The sequence below is a fragment of the Mastigoproctus giganteus genome, chromosome 4 (genome assembly GCF_048544385.1).
Source record: "Mastigoproctus giganteus isolate SK-2022 chromosome 4, ASM4854438v1, whole genome shotgun sequence".
Taxonomy (NCBI): domain Eukaryota; kingdom Metazoa; phylum Arthropoda; class Arachnida; order Uropygi; family Thelyphonidae; genus Mastigoproctus; species Mastigoproctus giganteus.
In genome coordinates, this window is record NC_143578.1 from 203,771,076 (window position 1) to 203,787,140 (window position 16,065).

General features: G+C 37.7%; 1 protein-coding gene across 2 annotated transcripts in view; it reads right to left on the reverse strand.

Moving 5' to 3' along the window:
- Positions 1-16,065, reverse strand: part of LOC150087336 (golgin subfamily A member 2-like) — a 436,198-nt gene that overhangs the window by 306,580 nt on the left and 113,553 nt on the right. For both annotated transcript variants that reach the window (XM_090371141.1, XM_090371142.1), the window contains one exon: positions 7,089-7,195. In XM_090371141.1, the coding sequence (XP_090227267.1) occupies positions 7,089-7,195 (107 nt within the window). The remainder of the gene's footprint in view (positions 1-7,088; positions 7,196-16,065) is intronic.

The following is a 16,065-nucleotide window of genomic DNA, read 5'->3' on the forward strand; positions in this document are numbered from 1 at the left end:
AGCATGTATTAGACAGTGAAGTAAATGCATGAGGTTGGTGAACCTTATGGAGGCAGTTGTCTTTCAATGGAAGACAACAATGTAATTATTTACCTGTGCATTTGTAGTGATGTAAATTGCCCCATTCTCTTCTCCCATTGGCTTGAATAAATATCACTAGGAGGAAAGCTTTAATGCATAGAGAGATAATAAATACATTGAAAATAACAAAATTATAAAGGAAAATATAAAAAAATAAAAGGGGGAAACAAGGGGGAACTGAAAAGTTTCTAGCCTCTCATAAAGGAATGCTGGAAAGCTATGAAAACCCATTTATTTTTCAATATATTCCCTTTCTGATTTTGACTCAAACCAGTTGTTGACTGCAGTAAAAAGTAAGTAAGTCTGATTTATATCTAAATAAAGAGTATATCTAAATAGAAAGTTTAGTATGGCAGGATTCCCAGCTAGAACAAGTTAAGTTCTCTTTTGGATTCATCTCTTTTATCAGTTGTTTTGTTTTTGTATTAAAGGAACTATGGACATAAGATATCCATAGTTCCTTTATGTGCAGCATATTGTTACTCTTCTATGATACATATGCCTTACTTTACTGAATGAAAAAAAATTTAGTTTTTGTGGGCATTTGAGGGGTGAATATATGCAATCAACCAAGTTGAGAAAAAAATGAGTCCATAAAAATTCCTCTATCAGGTAAATAACTATAAACATTTTAATGAATTGATACTAGCAAGCTATTTTTTTTTGTGCATGAAATAATGCTTATCAACAACAAAGGACAAGTTCAGGAAACACCCTGAGGTTATTTTGCAATGTACAAAAGGAAGAGATTTCGCAATTTCTGACCTTGTTTCCACACAGCCTTTGTAATTCAAGTAAGCCAGGTAAATTGGACCAGGATAGATGAGTATTAATTACTAATTTTGAGGATAAACTGAACATATTCAAGTTAGCTAATAAATAAAAATGCTCTATGTGGAATGAGGAAATGTACATTATATAAACATGCCAGTTATCTTTTCATGATACTTGTTTGTGGCCGACCTGACTAGCTAGGTGGGTAAAGTGCCTGCCTGGCAACCCAAAGGTCGCAGGTTCGAATCCTGCCTTGGGCTTGGATCAGAGTAAAATGCAAAAACTTTGGGAGGTGCATTATGGCCACAGAAGCTGATGTGCCAATAACTAAGAAAAAAAAAAAAAAAAAAAAACCTTGTTTGTGTACTAACATTTGAGAAGAAATGGATTTGTCCCATATGTCAAAAATAGACAGAGTCAAAGAAAGTACTTTGCCTTCAAGGTGCTTTGCATCTTCAGAAATGGAGCAGGCACCTCACAAAGTACCACTTTAAAATGATGCAGTCAATGACCAACTGCAGATGAACTCACAGTTAAAGAGAAATATTGGGAGAAGAGAGTCAAGATGCTTATGCAATCTATAATTAAAGATTGCATAAGAGTACCATTCACAAGTCAGAATTTTGAAAAATCAGATCAAGCCTGGGAGAATGAGATGGAAATAATCCCAAGAAATCAAGTAGGAAGAAACTTCATGGTTTGGCCATACCTGGTGTATGGATATGATCCATACTGCCATCAATAATCGGTGCATTTGTTATGGGCATATCAGTGATTGGTAATGCACCCTTTTAACCTTGGTCTGCATCATTAATCAGTGATGATGCAGACCAAGGTTAAAAGTGCCCAACAGTAAACAATGTCATCAAGCCAAAAGAGGTGTAGCAGTCAAAATCACATTCAAAAGTCATGCTGATTGCATTTTTTGACAAGAGGATGGGCATTACCAGCATTTGTTGTAAGAGGTATCACTGGTAATGTAACCTACTAACAGGAAGTTTAAAAAGAGTTTAAAGATGCAATTCTCCATAAATGACCTGAAAAATAGAGGAATGGTTGACTCCTTCACCACAAATGTGCTGAGTCACAAGTCACTCTATATCCAGTAACTGACTGACAAAAACATTCCCATTCCCATCATGATACACCCACCTTATTCTCCTGATCTGACACAATGTAACTTTTTAGCTATTCCCAAAATTAAAACAGAACATGAAATGAGTTGTTGATTCAAGAAATTCAACCGATTGATAGATTATCTAAAAGCATTCATGAAAGATGGCTTCCAAAAATTTTTGATCAGTGGCAGATGAAACAAATGTGTAGGAGATTATACTGAAAAACATTAAAAATGTAAACATTTATTACTGAACAAGATTATTTTTTGCAACATTCACTGAACTTTTGATCAAATATTGTATGTAAAATAAACAGCCCTCAAATTAGAAATTTATTTCATAGCTTTTGCCATGTTAAATAAGGAAAGCAATCAGGAAAACTGAGCACAATGACTAAATTTTCTTTATACGATGCTTTAGCATTAGCAGAGGCATATGATCCAAGAAAGCAAGCTTATGCAGCATCAGCAAAAAAAAAACAAAAAAAACTTCCACTTCACCCCTCACTTTGTTCGAAATACCTGTCCAGCTGAGCCTTAAATTTATTTAGGCTATCAACTTCCACAACAAGGGATGGAAGTCTGTTCCACCAACCAACTACCCGCTGGCTAAGGGCAAATTTCCATACATCTATCCTACATCTGTCTTTCCTCAATTTGAATTTATGCCCTCTCAGGTGATTATTCTGAGCAAGAGAAAGAATCCCATCAGCACTGAGCATGCTCAAACCATTCAAGGCTTTATATACCTCTATCAGATCACCTTGCTGGTGCCTAGTCTCCAGACACTGTAATTTGCAAAACTTAAGCCTTTCTTCGTAAGAGTACCCCTTTGTTCCATTCACTAATCTTGTTGCCCTTCTCTGTACTCGTTCCAGCAGCTCTACATTCTTCTTGAAATGAGGCCTCCAGACCTGTATACAAGTACAGACCTGTATACAGTACTCAAGGTGTGGCCTGGCCATTGCCTTATACAAGGGAATAATCACCTCCTTATCCCTGCTAGAAAAATTCCTGTATATCATTGACAAGACACCATGAGCAACTCTTGCAGCCTGTCTGCACTGCTCAGAGAACTTAATATCTGCCTGCACAATTACCCCCAGGTCCTTTTCATTCTCTACCACTGTCAGTGTAGTACCACAGAGTTGATAAGTTGCTCTGGGGTTGCTGTTTCCCATATTTCTTTTTTTTTTTTCCCAGTATTTCTTTTCCTTTATATAAGAAAAGTAAATAGTGAGAACAATATGAAGCAAAACACTCATATCAGGATGATAAATTTTTAATATGCTTTAAACTAAATTCTACAATACAGCTTGACTACTTCAGAAAGATGATTCACATTTTACCTCAGCAGGATAGCAACTTTTTTCATGAAAAACTGAGCAGAACACAGAAAACAAAGATTCAACAGCTGTAGTCTACCACCATTTGTTGAGAATGGAAAATGAATATTCATCATGGTAACACTAAATGGAAAGAATCTTTTTGTTTTAGAACTACATTTAGAAACACTGTTGTAGAAAAACAAATCCTTACTTGATCTTCTTTTCCTTCTAATATTTACTGAACAATACAAATTCAAAAAAAAAAAAAAAAAAATAGCATGCCAATTTATAGTTAATATTTGGGTGGTTCTGATTTCCACATTAGCAATAGTAGAGGCATATGATGCAAGAAAGAAACCTTATACAGCATCAGCCAAAAAAAAAAAAAAAAAAAACCCCTTCCCATTTCACCCATCCGGTCACTGCAAATGTTTATCTAGTTCAGCCTTAAATTTTTTAAGCAATCAACTTCCACAACAACAGATGGAAGTCTGTTACAGCAATCAAATACCCACTGGCTAAAGCCAAACTTCCGCACGTCTATTCTACGACTGTCTTTCTTCAATTTGAATCTATTCCCCATCAGGTTCTTAATCTGAGCATGCACAAGTATCCCATCAGCATTGAGCCTACTCAAATCATTCAAGGCCATATACACCTCAATTAGATAACCTCACAGGTGCCTAGTTCCCCGATGCTGCAACTTGCAGAACTTAAGCCTCTCTAGGTAAGAGCACCCCTTTGTTCTCTCACCAATCTTGTTGCCCTTCTCTGTACTCATTCTCTACATCCTTCCTCTGTATTCATTCTAGCAACTCTACATCATTCCTAGTGAGGCATCCAGACCTGTATGCAGTACTCAAGATATGGCCTGACCATTGCCTTATACAAAGGGATAATCACCTCCTCGTCTCTGCTAGCAAAATTCCTATATATCATTGACAAAACTCCATGATCTGCTTTGGCAGTTCGTCTGCACTGCTCACAGAACTTCATATGACTCCACAATTACCCCCCAGTTCTTTTTCACTTTCTGCTTCCCTGAGTGTAGTACTACAGTTAGTATGTTTCTCTTGGGTTACTGCTACCCATAGGCAGTACTTTGCATTTGTCAATGTTAAACTTCAGCTGCCACTTCGCAGGCCATCTGCCTAACTTTTCTAGATCCTGTTGCAGTAGCATACTGTCTACTGTCATTAACAACACTGCCAACCATTGTATCATCTGCAAACTTGGACATTAAGCCTGATTACCTTCATCGATATCATTGGTAAATACACAAAACAACAATGGGCCCAGCACTGAACACTAGGGAACTCTGCTAATAACATTAGTACACGTAGAACAGTCCATTTATTACCACTCCTGCCTTCTCCCACTCAACCATCCCTTTATCCATTGCACCAACTTGCCCTTAATGCTATACAGCAACAATTTGTACAGCAGTCTTCCAAGTGCAACAGTATCAAAAGCTTTTCTGAAATCCAGGTATATGAGATCAAAATTATTTTTTGCATCTAGTTCCTTTGTGACCACATCATAATATTAAAATTGGTCAGACAAGACTTCCCCTTAACAAACCCATGCTGTGTCTGAATTATTACTGCAGTCTTGTCTAGGTGATCCTACATTGCTTCTTTAACCAGTGACTCTGTTATTTTTCCTGAAACAGAAGTTAATCTAATAGGTCTGTAATTATTTGTATTGCCCTTTAAACCCCCATTTGTGAATTGAGGATATAATTGCGCATTTCTAGTCCACGGGGACCTCCCCTGAATCTCAGGATGCTCTCATAACTATGGCTAAGCGTTTGCTTACTACCCTTGCTGCTCTTTCAACATAACTGATTAGATTCCATTGATTCCAGGTGCCTTTTTTAAATTTAACTTCAACAAGTTCACTCCCACTTTACTCTCCATTATTACAAAATCGTTTAGCACTCTGTTAGAGTTTAGTAAACTTCTGTCCTCCCCTTCCTCACAGAATTCCTCATGTGTGAATGTAGATGCAAAATACTCATTCAGTCTTTCAGCTCTCCGAGCAGGATTATCAACAGTCGAACCACCAACATATAGTGGACCAATCTGATTCATTGCCTTACTTCTAGTCTACATAAGTAAAAAGGTCTTTGCCGTTTTCTTTGCATTCTTTGCCAAGGATTTCTTGTAATCGGCCTTCGCTTGCCTAACCTCCTTTGTGACTTGATTACAGACTAGTAATCAAGTCACAAAAGACTTATAACTGCCACAGGCTTCAGTGTCACCTGATAATTTATATGCATCCCATGCATTTTTCTTCTCTGCCGCAAGCCTCATTAGTTCATCTGACATCGATTTGGGCCTAAACGTGGAACAGTATTTCTTAGTTGGAGCAAAAATCCTAGTAGCTTCCCAGATTACTTCCTTGAATGCTTCCCATTTAGAATTTGCTATTTTTAACATCATCAGTTGACCCCATTGTATAGAACAGTCTGAGACCACTGCAGTCATCTTTACGAAAACAAAAACCCTTCCCTTTACCCTCAATGGTAATTAGATCTTTAAGTAAAACCCACTTCACTACACTGTGATCACTGTCACCTAGTGGTTCCTTTATCTGCAAATTCCTAATGCATGAATAATCACTGCTGATAATCAGATCAAGAGTATTACTCTCTCTGGTTCCCCCTCGAACATGTTGTAGAAAACAATCCTCCAATAAATCTACAAAAGTCTTGCTAGCATGTGAGTGATCACCCACAAGTTCCAGTCAATATCTGGGAAGTTAAAATCCCCATTTCAAGACATTCTGATTTACTAGCCCACTATTTCTCTGCTCAATTGTTCATTGTACTCATCATAGTCATTAAGCCTATAACACACTCCTACACTCAATTTTGCTTTTCCATATTTACACACACCAAACTGACTCAACATTGCACTGTCCACCCATGTCAACTGGATGCACTTCCTTATATTTTATGTGTTTCTTAACTAACAGCATAACCCCTCCTCCCTTACTATCCTTTCTGTACTCATTGTACCCCCCAAATTCCAATAAAAACATCTGCCTTTGATGTCTTGATCAGCACTTCAAATTCATCAAATTTATTTACTATACTTCTAGCACTGATGTATATGCAAGTATACATGCACCTGTTCTTACACTTACAATTAATTACCCTAATATAGCCCATATATTTACTTGTTTCACGATGACTCCTAGCAAGAGCTGGGCATCATCGTGGCAGTCATCTTGAAATCCCCATCAACTTGCTCTCTAGGCTACTGCTCATTACAATAGAAGCAGTGCAAGAATCACTTTTGCCTCTGCCTGTAGCTACTGTTAATCTTTTAGTATGTGAATCCCCCCAAGCTAGCAGTTTTCCTGACCCACCTAACACTGCCTCGATAGCATAAGGAAATATTCTTGTACCCTTTCTATTTAAGTGTATCCCATTCCTGTAGAAGCAATCTTTCCAGTTAGCAAGCACAGGCCACACTGAAAAAAAATTCTACCCTACAAGCCTTGCACAATCTCTCCAGGGCCGAATTAATTGACAAGGCTCTCATCATATACTCCCTCCTATCGTGGGCAGAATTGCAGACACTTTCAAATTTAACTCACGAATTTTTTCAACATTGACTTGTATTTGTTAAGTAAATCTGCAGATTTCTTACTGTTAAGGTCATTAGTGGCAACATGGTTTAGCATATATGGAAATAAGTGCCACCTAGTTCTTCCTCTTCTCTTCCATATCACTGCAAACAAGGGCAACATTTCCAAATTTACTTTTATATTATGTTTACCTTTTCCAATTGCTGACTACTTGTTGTAATGGCATTTAGTTCTCTTTCCATGTCAGTAATCCTTTGCCGTGAAGCTCTTAGCCTCCCTTGCAGTTCTTCTACTTCAGCTAGAAAGAAAAACAATTTTTTGTTTAATAATGACAATGATAAAAAAAAAGAATATTACAGTAAAGTCAATATTGTAAGAAAGTTTATTTTATATCAAATGGAATTTATAGGATTAATGGAAGCAATAAAGAATCAGAACTAAGATAATATGGGAATGACAGAATGAAAGAATAAAGGAATGTTTTCTACCCATCTTATGCACTGCAACAATGAAAGAGCAAAAGACAAAAAATATTAATTTGGGATTTGGGGGGGGGGGATAAAGTGTAAAGGATATTAAACCTAAAATTAGAACATAAAGTACGAAAAACAGCACTTCCTTTGTTTTCAAGTAATCTAATATCTAGGAAAATAGAAAAATAACTTCTAAAAGCTTCTTGCACTGTATCTGGCAGAACTCATACTGCAAAACCTTTATTTCCTTACCTATTTATTTATATTCTATGAAAATGAAAAGTACTTCCGAAAGTTCGACAAAAAATTTCAATTGCCAGTACATAATTTTCAAATTATGTCCTGCCAGTTGACATTTTTATTAAAATTTTTCAGTAGGAATATGTGCACCATGTAGTCACTGTTGCAATAAAGTACTTCCTTAACAAACAAAAAATGAGAATATTCTCTTGTTCTAGACTCTTTGCAACTTTCATAAGAACTGCCTTTGAATACACCGGAATCATCCATTAGTCTGCATTCAGTAATCAACCCAAAAGATTTAGATTTAGTCTGTAACCCAAAACTGAAGTGGAAGATTGAAGTGTTGGTCTAACAAAATTAAACATCGCATTCTTCAAGATATAAGTAATGACCTTAAGTATATGATGTGATGTACATTTGATTGAATAGCTATATCCAGATTTTTAAATATTGGTGCAAAATTTAACTGCTTACCTAATTTACTTTAAACTGTATTGCAGGCACATCAGTCCAAAAACTGACTTGTACATCTGGTACATGAAGTGCACATTTTGATTTGCTTGTAATGATTTTTTAATAATTGTAATTTTGTGAAGTCATGATCATAATCATGATTTGCATGTAATATGATTTTTTTTTTAATAATCATAATTTGGCTACTGTTCCCTAGATAGCTTTATTTTCGCAACTTCAATAATAGCAACTAGTGTTTCTCTTTTTACATGAATGAAGATTTATTTGAACGTTTGCTTTTGACATCTGATGTTTCAGCTTTTCTGCTGTAAACAGTTATTCCAGTAGCTTTATATTATTGATTTTTGCAATGAAATGAAAAAAAGCAGCAATTCAGAAATAGGAATTATACCACATCCACCTTATTCACCCCCTCTAACTCTATGCAACTTTTGGCAATTCCCAAAATTACAAAAAGCATGAAAGGAAAACAATGAGTCCATTGAAGGAAACCAATCAAATGCCACAGACAATCACAAAAGAAGAATTACAAAAATGTTTTTATTAGTGGCAGGTGTGATAAAACAAGTGTATAGTTGCAGGAAATTATACTGAAGAATATTAACAATAAACATTTATCGATAAATAAAATGACTTTTTTGCAATATTCACCAAACTTTTAGATCAAATCTTATATATAGTGATGAAACTGCATAACTTGCATCAGAGAGACACAATTCCACCAATGACTGATTTTGAGTGTCACTTTACATAAGGATGCTTACTGTGAATTCTTTCTTTCTTTCTTTCTATTAATGCATTCATGTCTCTCCAGAGACAGATGTGAGAACATATACAGATTCCAACCAATTGCTTCTGAGACTGTAGTGCAAAAGCAGCACAGAGCTAATCTTTATTAGTCACCACTGCTGTGAACACATTCATTGCCTACATAGAGCTATGTCATCCAACTGTTGTTGCACACAGGAAATAGGAAATCTGAACTCTTGACTGCAAAAAAGGGGCTAACATTTTTTTCTTCATCAAATCTGACCCAGCAACTTTATTCCCTATTCCTGCTGTCATACTGAATTGTAAACCTTGGAATGCAAGGCTAGCAAAACATTGATGTAATTAGATACTATCCATTCCTACTAAATTATTAGATACTATCCAAAAATGATGTAATTGGATACTATCCATTCCTATTAAATCTACTATCAATCGCTCTAATTTGATTCAAGATCATGGTTCAAGTGTATGACCATAATCTTAGAAGTTTTAAAAATAGACATTTCAAACTAAATACTTCTTCTTTGAGGTAAATTTGATGCCTCTTGCTCAACCACATGCAATATGGTTGATAAAGTCTGATGATGGATAGAATCCAGCCATTGAAGTACACTGTTTCTGGATGATGTGTATATCTAGGACCCATAATCTAGTTTAGATCACACAAGTGCCCAATGGCGCCTCCGTAGCCAGGTGGGAAGGAGCAGCAGTGCGTAGCACACGCTTCTTGATTAGACCGGGGTTCGAGCCCGTCACCACCAAATACGGAGGATGCGGAAAGGTCAGGGAATGACCACCGCATATCTCGGAGCAATATGGCCTTAGTTGCTAATGCTCCTAAAAAACCAAATGACATAACAAGTGCCCAGTACATGCAAAGTAAGGTGCAATGGCCCACATCCTAATAAGTAGAGGAGAGAGAGCAGGGAGATTATTCAAGATTCACATGCATTTTTGTATGAAGTTGACAGATAAGTTCAAGAAAAGTCGATTTTTTAAAAAATACGAGTCCCAAGAATTTTGTGTCTAGTACTACTGGAATAGCATTTTGTTCAAGCCTCAATTCAGGTTCAGGATGAAGATTACTTTATAACAAAATTAAATGCAAACTGTCTTTTGTGGAGAGAGCCTGAATCCATTAGCTGGTGCCCAGGAGTTAAGGCAATCAATAGTTTACTACAATTGTCTTTCAATAACCCTCATATTGCATGACTGAGAAAATATGTTAAAGTCATCAACTGAGAGGGTGCTATTTACAGTTGAGGGAAGTTATTCTGTGATTAATTTACTTTGATGGCAAAAAGCATAGCACTTAAAAATTATCCTTTCAGTGCTCCCTCCTCTTGACAAGAGAGGGTGAATCCTTCATGTATTTGGAAACGCTGATTGGATAAAAAGTTTTTAATAAAAATGGGGAAGTGATCTTTAAGGCTAAAGCTATATAGGTCTTTTAAAATTACAAATAATCAAGGTGTATCATATGCTTTTTCCATATCAAAAAACACACACACACACACACACACACACACACACACACACACACACACACACACACACACACACACACACACACACACACACACACACACACACAAACCAGATGTTCTTGTTTTAGGAAAGCATCCCAGATAGATGCTTTCAGTGTAATTAAGTGGTGGTCCAGAGTGGATCTGTTTTTTTTTTTTTGGAAGCCACACTGAATGCTTGGGGGTGGGGGAAGGTATTCTCTCCAGGATTTTGCACAAACAGCTAATCAGAGCAATAGGTTGACAGTTGGTAGGAATTTTAGGATCCTTTCCTGGTTTAGCAAAAGCAAGTACAATTTCCTTATGCCAGGCATCCAAATTGCTCTTCAAGAAAAATTCTGTTATAGAAAGAGCAACTGATCCATATAATTTGGTGAAAGGTGCTTAATCATTTCATAATGAATGCTATCTGGTCCAGCAGCATTTCACTTAGTCTGCACAGATGTTAGAAAATGTTTGCCCCGAGAGCATTAGCTACTGCAGTTAGTTCAATACTTAATCCATTATATTTTAAGATTTATGATGGGTGAGATGTCATTTTCTGGATTTTATCTCAGATCATCTTAGTGCTGGTGGGCTGGGTAATAGTTTATGTGAAATGGATCCACAATTACTTTTTACTCTGCTGGTGAATGTAGAGTGCCTCGGCTCATGCAGTTTTAAAGGCTATTAGACTGGCCATGGTAGAATACTGTCAGAATATCCCCCAAGCTTTGCTTTTGAGGTTTTTTGCTGCTGTACATTCTGCTGCATTCCATCATGGTTTGGGAAAAGGTGGAAACTGGGTAGATGTTTTCGGAATGGCAGTTGCACGAACAATATTTTTGTGACGTACATCACTGATAGGCTCCTGATTGACTGTAACAATGTCAAAACTCTGCCAGATTCTGAAAGGCCTTCCAGTTAGCCTGATCAATCTTCCACTGAGGCAACCTACAATGAAGAGATGGTCTCCTACTAATTAGGGTGGTTATCACAGGGAAGTGATCACTTCCATATGGGTTCTCCCGCACCTCCCAAATAAGTGAAGGGAAGAGAGAGGGGAAGGAACTGCAAAATAAGATCAAGGTCTGTCTGGGGGATATCAGAGCCGGACAGCAAACAGATGGTTATTGAAAACCCCATAATATAAGGCAGACTGCTACTACCACTTCCAAGTTGGTGTCAAGAAGTACAGTGTGAAATGGAATCTGGTTATCCACAAAAGAGAAACTTCTCCGTGAGCAGGTCTTTCACCAGTTCTATCCTTACGTATGATTTATGCATTAATTCACCAAACTGTTTTTGCTATGTTAATGGACAATTCAGAGTGAAGTCGCAATGTCAATCAATCACAGACAAGGTGAAACAAGCCTATTATTTTTATTTTGGTTGTCACATGGGTGATCAGGATAAAAGGTGGGCATCACATATGTGTTGTATAACATGCTAAGTAAATCTGACTGAATGGATGAAGGCGAACAATTCTAAAATGCCTCGCTGTTCCGATGATCTGGCAAGAACCAACAGATCACCTCGAAGATTGTTATTATTGTCTCACAAATACTAAGAGGTTTTCAAGGAATAATAGAGTTAAAATACCCCAACCTTCCGTCCGTGACAAGACCAATGCCACACACACTGCAACTCCCTATTCATCCACCTAGCTGTGAGGAAATCACTATTCTAGAAGAGCAAGAGTCACCAGAGCCCATACCTGCCCCCTCAACGTCTGCCAATCCAAGTTACAATCCTGAAAATGATAAAACCCCAAACTTAATTGAGCAAAGTGAACTTAATGATTTGGTAGGGATTTAAATCTTTCAAAAGCAACAGGCTGAGCTATTAGGATCTAGGTTGCAATTTGCTGGCAAAAACCACAGGGACTTCTGTGTTTAGCATTAGTAGAGGCATATGATGCAAGAAAGCAAGCTTATATAGCATCAGCCAAAAAAAAAACCCACCTCTTCCCATTTCACCCATCCATTCAATCCAAATGTTTGTCTAGTTCTGCACTGAACTTATTTAAGTTTCTGACCTCCAACTACAGGAGATAGAAGTTTGTTCCAACTAGCAACCACCTGCTGGCTAAAGGCAAATTTTTACACATCTATTCTACAATTTCTTTCCTCAATTTGAATTTATGCTCCCTCAGGTGAGTAATCTGAGCAGAAAGAAGAATCCCATTAACATGCTTGCTCAATCCATTCAAGGCCTTATACACCTCAATTAGATCACCTCGCAGATGCTTAGTCTCCAGAAGCTGCAATTTGCAGAACTTAAGCCTTTCTTGGTAACACCAACCCTTTGTTCCACTCATCAAACTCTTTTCCCATCTCTGTACTTGTTCCAGCAGCTCTACATCTTTCCTAAAATGAGGCCTGTATACAGTACTCAAGGTGTGGCCTAACCATTGCTTTATACACCCCCTTATCCCTGCTGGCAAAATTCCTGTGTATTATTGACAAGACACCATGAGCTACTCTTGCAGCCTTTTTTCCATTGCTCAGAAAATTTCATATGTGATTGCACAATTATCCTCAGGTGCTTTTCATTCTCCACTACCCTGAGTGTAGTACCACCCAGTTGGTACGTTACTCTGGGGTTACTGCTACCCATACACAGTACTTTACATTTGTCAATGTTAAACTTCAGCTGCCACCTCTCAGCCCATCTGTCTAACTTTTCTAGATCCTGTTGAAGTATCAGTATCATACTATCACTAACTGCCAACCTTCGTATCGTCTGCAAACGTGGGCATTAAGCTTGATATACCATCATCAATATCATTTATAAATACAGAAAAACAACAATGGACCCAACACTGAACCCTGAGGGACTCCACTAATAACATTAGTCCACGATGAGCAGTGTCCATTGATTACCACTCTGTCTTCTCCCACTCAACCATCCCTTTATCCATAGCAGCAATTTGCCTCCAATGCCACACTGCTCCAATTTGTTCCGAAGTCTTCCATGTGCAACAGTATCAAAAGCCTTTCTAAGATCCAAATATATGATATAAAGTTATTCCCTGCAAACAGTTCCTTTGTGACCACATCATAATATCCAATCAAATTTGTCAGACAAGACTTCCCCCTTAACAAACCTATGCTGTGTCTGAACTATAACTATAGAATATATATATATATATATATAGTCTTGTCTAGATGATACTGCATCACTTTCTTAACCAGTTCATTTAGAAACCGAAATGAAAAGTTTGCAGGTTATTATCAAATGGAAGGTTCTCTGTGTCTGCAAAGATTTAAACATATCGATGGATGAACTAGGGTTTGAACACAATTCTGAAGAATGGAGATTATTCTAACCTCAGTTTAAAAGCAGTAGTAGTAGTGGCATGTGATGCAAGAAAGCAAATGTATGAGCTTATGCAGCATCAGCCAAAAAAAAAAAAAAAAAAAAAAAAAAAAAAATCACACCATTCCCTCCAAATGCCTGTCCAGTTCCTCCTTAAATTTATTCAACCTATCAACTTCCACAACGACAGATGGAAGTTTGTTCCAGCAATTAACCACCCGCTGGCTAAAGGCAAATTTCCGCACATCTATTCTACATCTGTCTTTTCTTAATTTGAATTTATGTCCCCTTAGGTTCGTAATCTGAACAAGTGGAAGGATTCCATCAGAATTCAGCGTGCTCAACCCATTCAAGGCCTTATATACCTCAATCAGACCACCGCGCAGGTGCCTAGTCTCCAGCCACTGCAATTTGCAGAACTTAAGCCTCTCTTGGTAAGAGGATCCCTTCATTCTCCTCATCAATCTTGTTGCCCTTCTCTGTACACGCTCAAGTAAATCTACATCCTTCCTAAAATGAGGCCTCCAGACCTGTACGCAGTACTCAAGGCGTGACCTGACCTTGCCTTATACAGAGGGATAATCACCTCCTTTTCCCTGCTAGCAAAATTCCTATATATCATTGACAAAACCCCATGACCTGCCCTGGCAGCCTGTCTACATTGCTCAGAGAACTTCATATCTGACTGCACAATTACTCCCAGGTCTTTTTCATTTTCTACCACCTTAAGTGTAGTACCACACAGTTGGTACATTTTTCTCTGGGGTTACTTCTACCCATATGCAGTACTTTGCATTTGTCAAGGTTAAAATTCAGTTGCCACTTCTTAGCCCATCTGCCCAAATTATCTAGATCCTGTTGCAGTAGCACACTGCCATTACTGTCATTAACAACCCTGCCAACCTTTGTATCATCTGCAAACTTCGACATTAAGCCTGATATACCTTCATCAATATCATTGATAAATATACAAAACAACAGTGGACCTAACACCGAACCCTGTGGGACTCCACTAATAACATTAGTCCAAGAAGAGCAGCACCCATTGATTACCACCCTCTGTCTTCTCCCACTTAACCATCCTTTTATCCATTGTAGCAACTTACCCTTAATACCATTCTGCTCCAATTTGTACAATAGTCTTCCATGTGCAACAGTGTCAAAAGCTTTCCTGAAATCCAAATATATGATATCAAAATTATTTTTTGCATCCAGTTCCTTTGTAACCACATCATAATATCCTATCAAATTTGTCAGACAAGACTTTCCCTTAACAAACCCATGCTGTGTCTGAATTATTGCTGCAGTCTTGTCTAGATGATCCTGCAATGCATCTTTAACCAGCGACTCCATTATTTTACCCGGAACAGAAGTTAAACTAACTGGTCTGTAATTACTCGTGTCACCCTTCGATCCCCCTTTGTGAATTGGGGATATATTTGCACATCTCCAGTCCGTGGGAACCTCCAGAGTCCAAGGATGCTCTCATAATTATGGCTAAGGGTTTGCTTAGTTGCTTTGCCGCCTCCTTTAATATAACTGGATAGATCCCATCCACCCCAGGTGCTTTTCGTACGTTTAACTTCAACAATTTCTCTTCCACTTTGCTCTCAGTTATTACAAGATCATTAAGCACCCTGCTACAATTTGATAACTTCTGCCATTTTCAAACCTTAATAACTCCTCATGTGTGAATGTAGATGCAAAATACTCATTCAGTTTGTTTGCTATCTGAGCAGGATCATCAACAGTCGAACCATCGATGTCAAGTGGACCAATCAGATCCATCCCCTTCCTTTTAGAGTTTATATAAGTAAAGAAATCTTTGCTGTTTTTCTTAGCATCTTTTGCCAAGGATTTCTCGTAATCTGCCTTCGCCTGCCGAACCTCCTTTGTGACCTGATTACAGATTAACTTATATCTGCCATAGGCTTCTGAGTCGCTTGATAATTTATATGTATCCCATGCATTTTTCTTCTCTGTTACGAGTCTCATTAGTTCATTTGAAAACCATTTAGGCCTAAACCTTGAACAATATTTCTTAATAGGTATGAAACTTTTAGTAGCTTCCACGATTAATTCCTTGAATGCTTCCCACTTAGAATTTACTGTTGGTAACATCGTCAGTTGATCCCACTGTACAGAATTTAAAAACTGTCGGAGACCAGTGTACTCGCCTTTACAGAAGCAAAAACCCTTTCCTTTACCCCTGATGGTAATTAAATCTTTAAGTAAATCCCACGTCAGTACATTGTGATCACTGCCACCTAGTGGTTCTTTTATCTGCAAATTCCTAATACATGAATGATCACTGCTGATAACCAGATCAAGAGTATTACTTTCTCTGGTTGCCTCTCGAACATGCTGCTGCAGAAAACAAT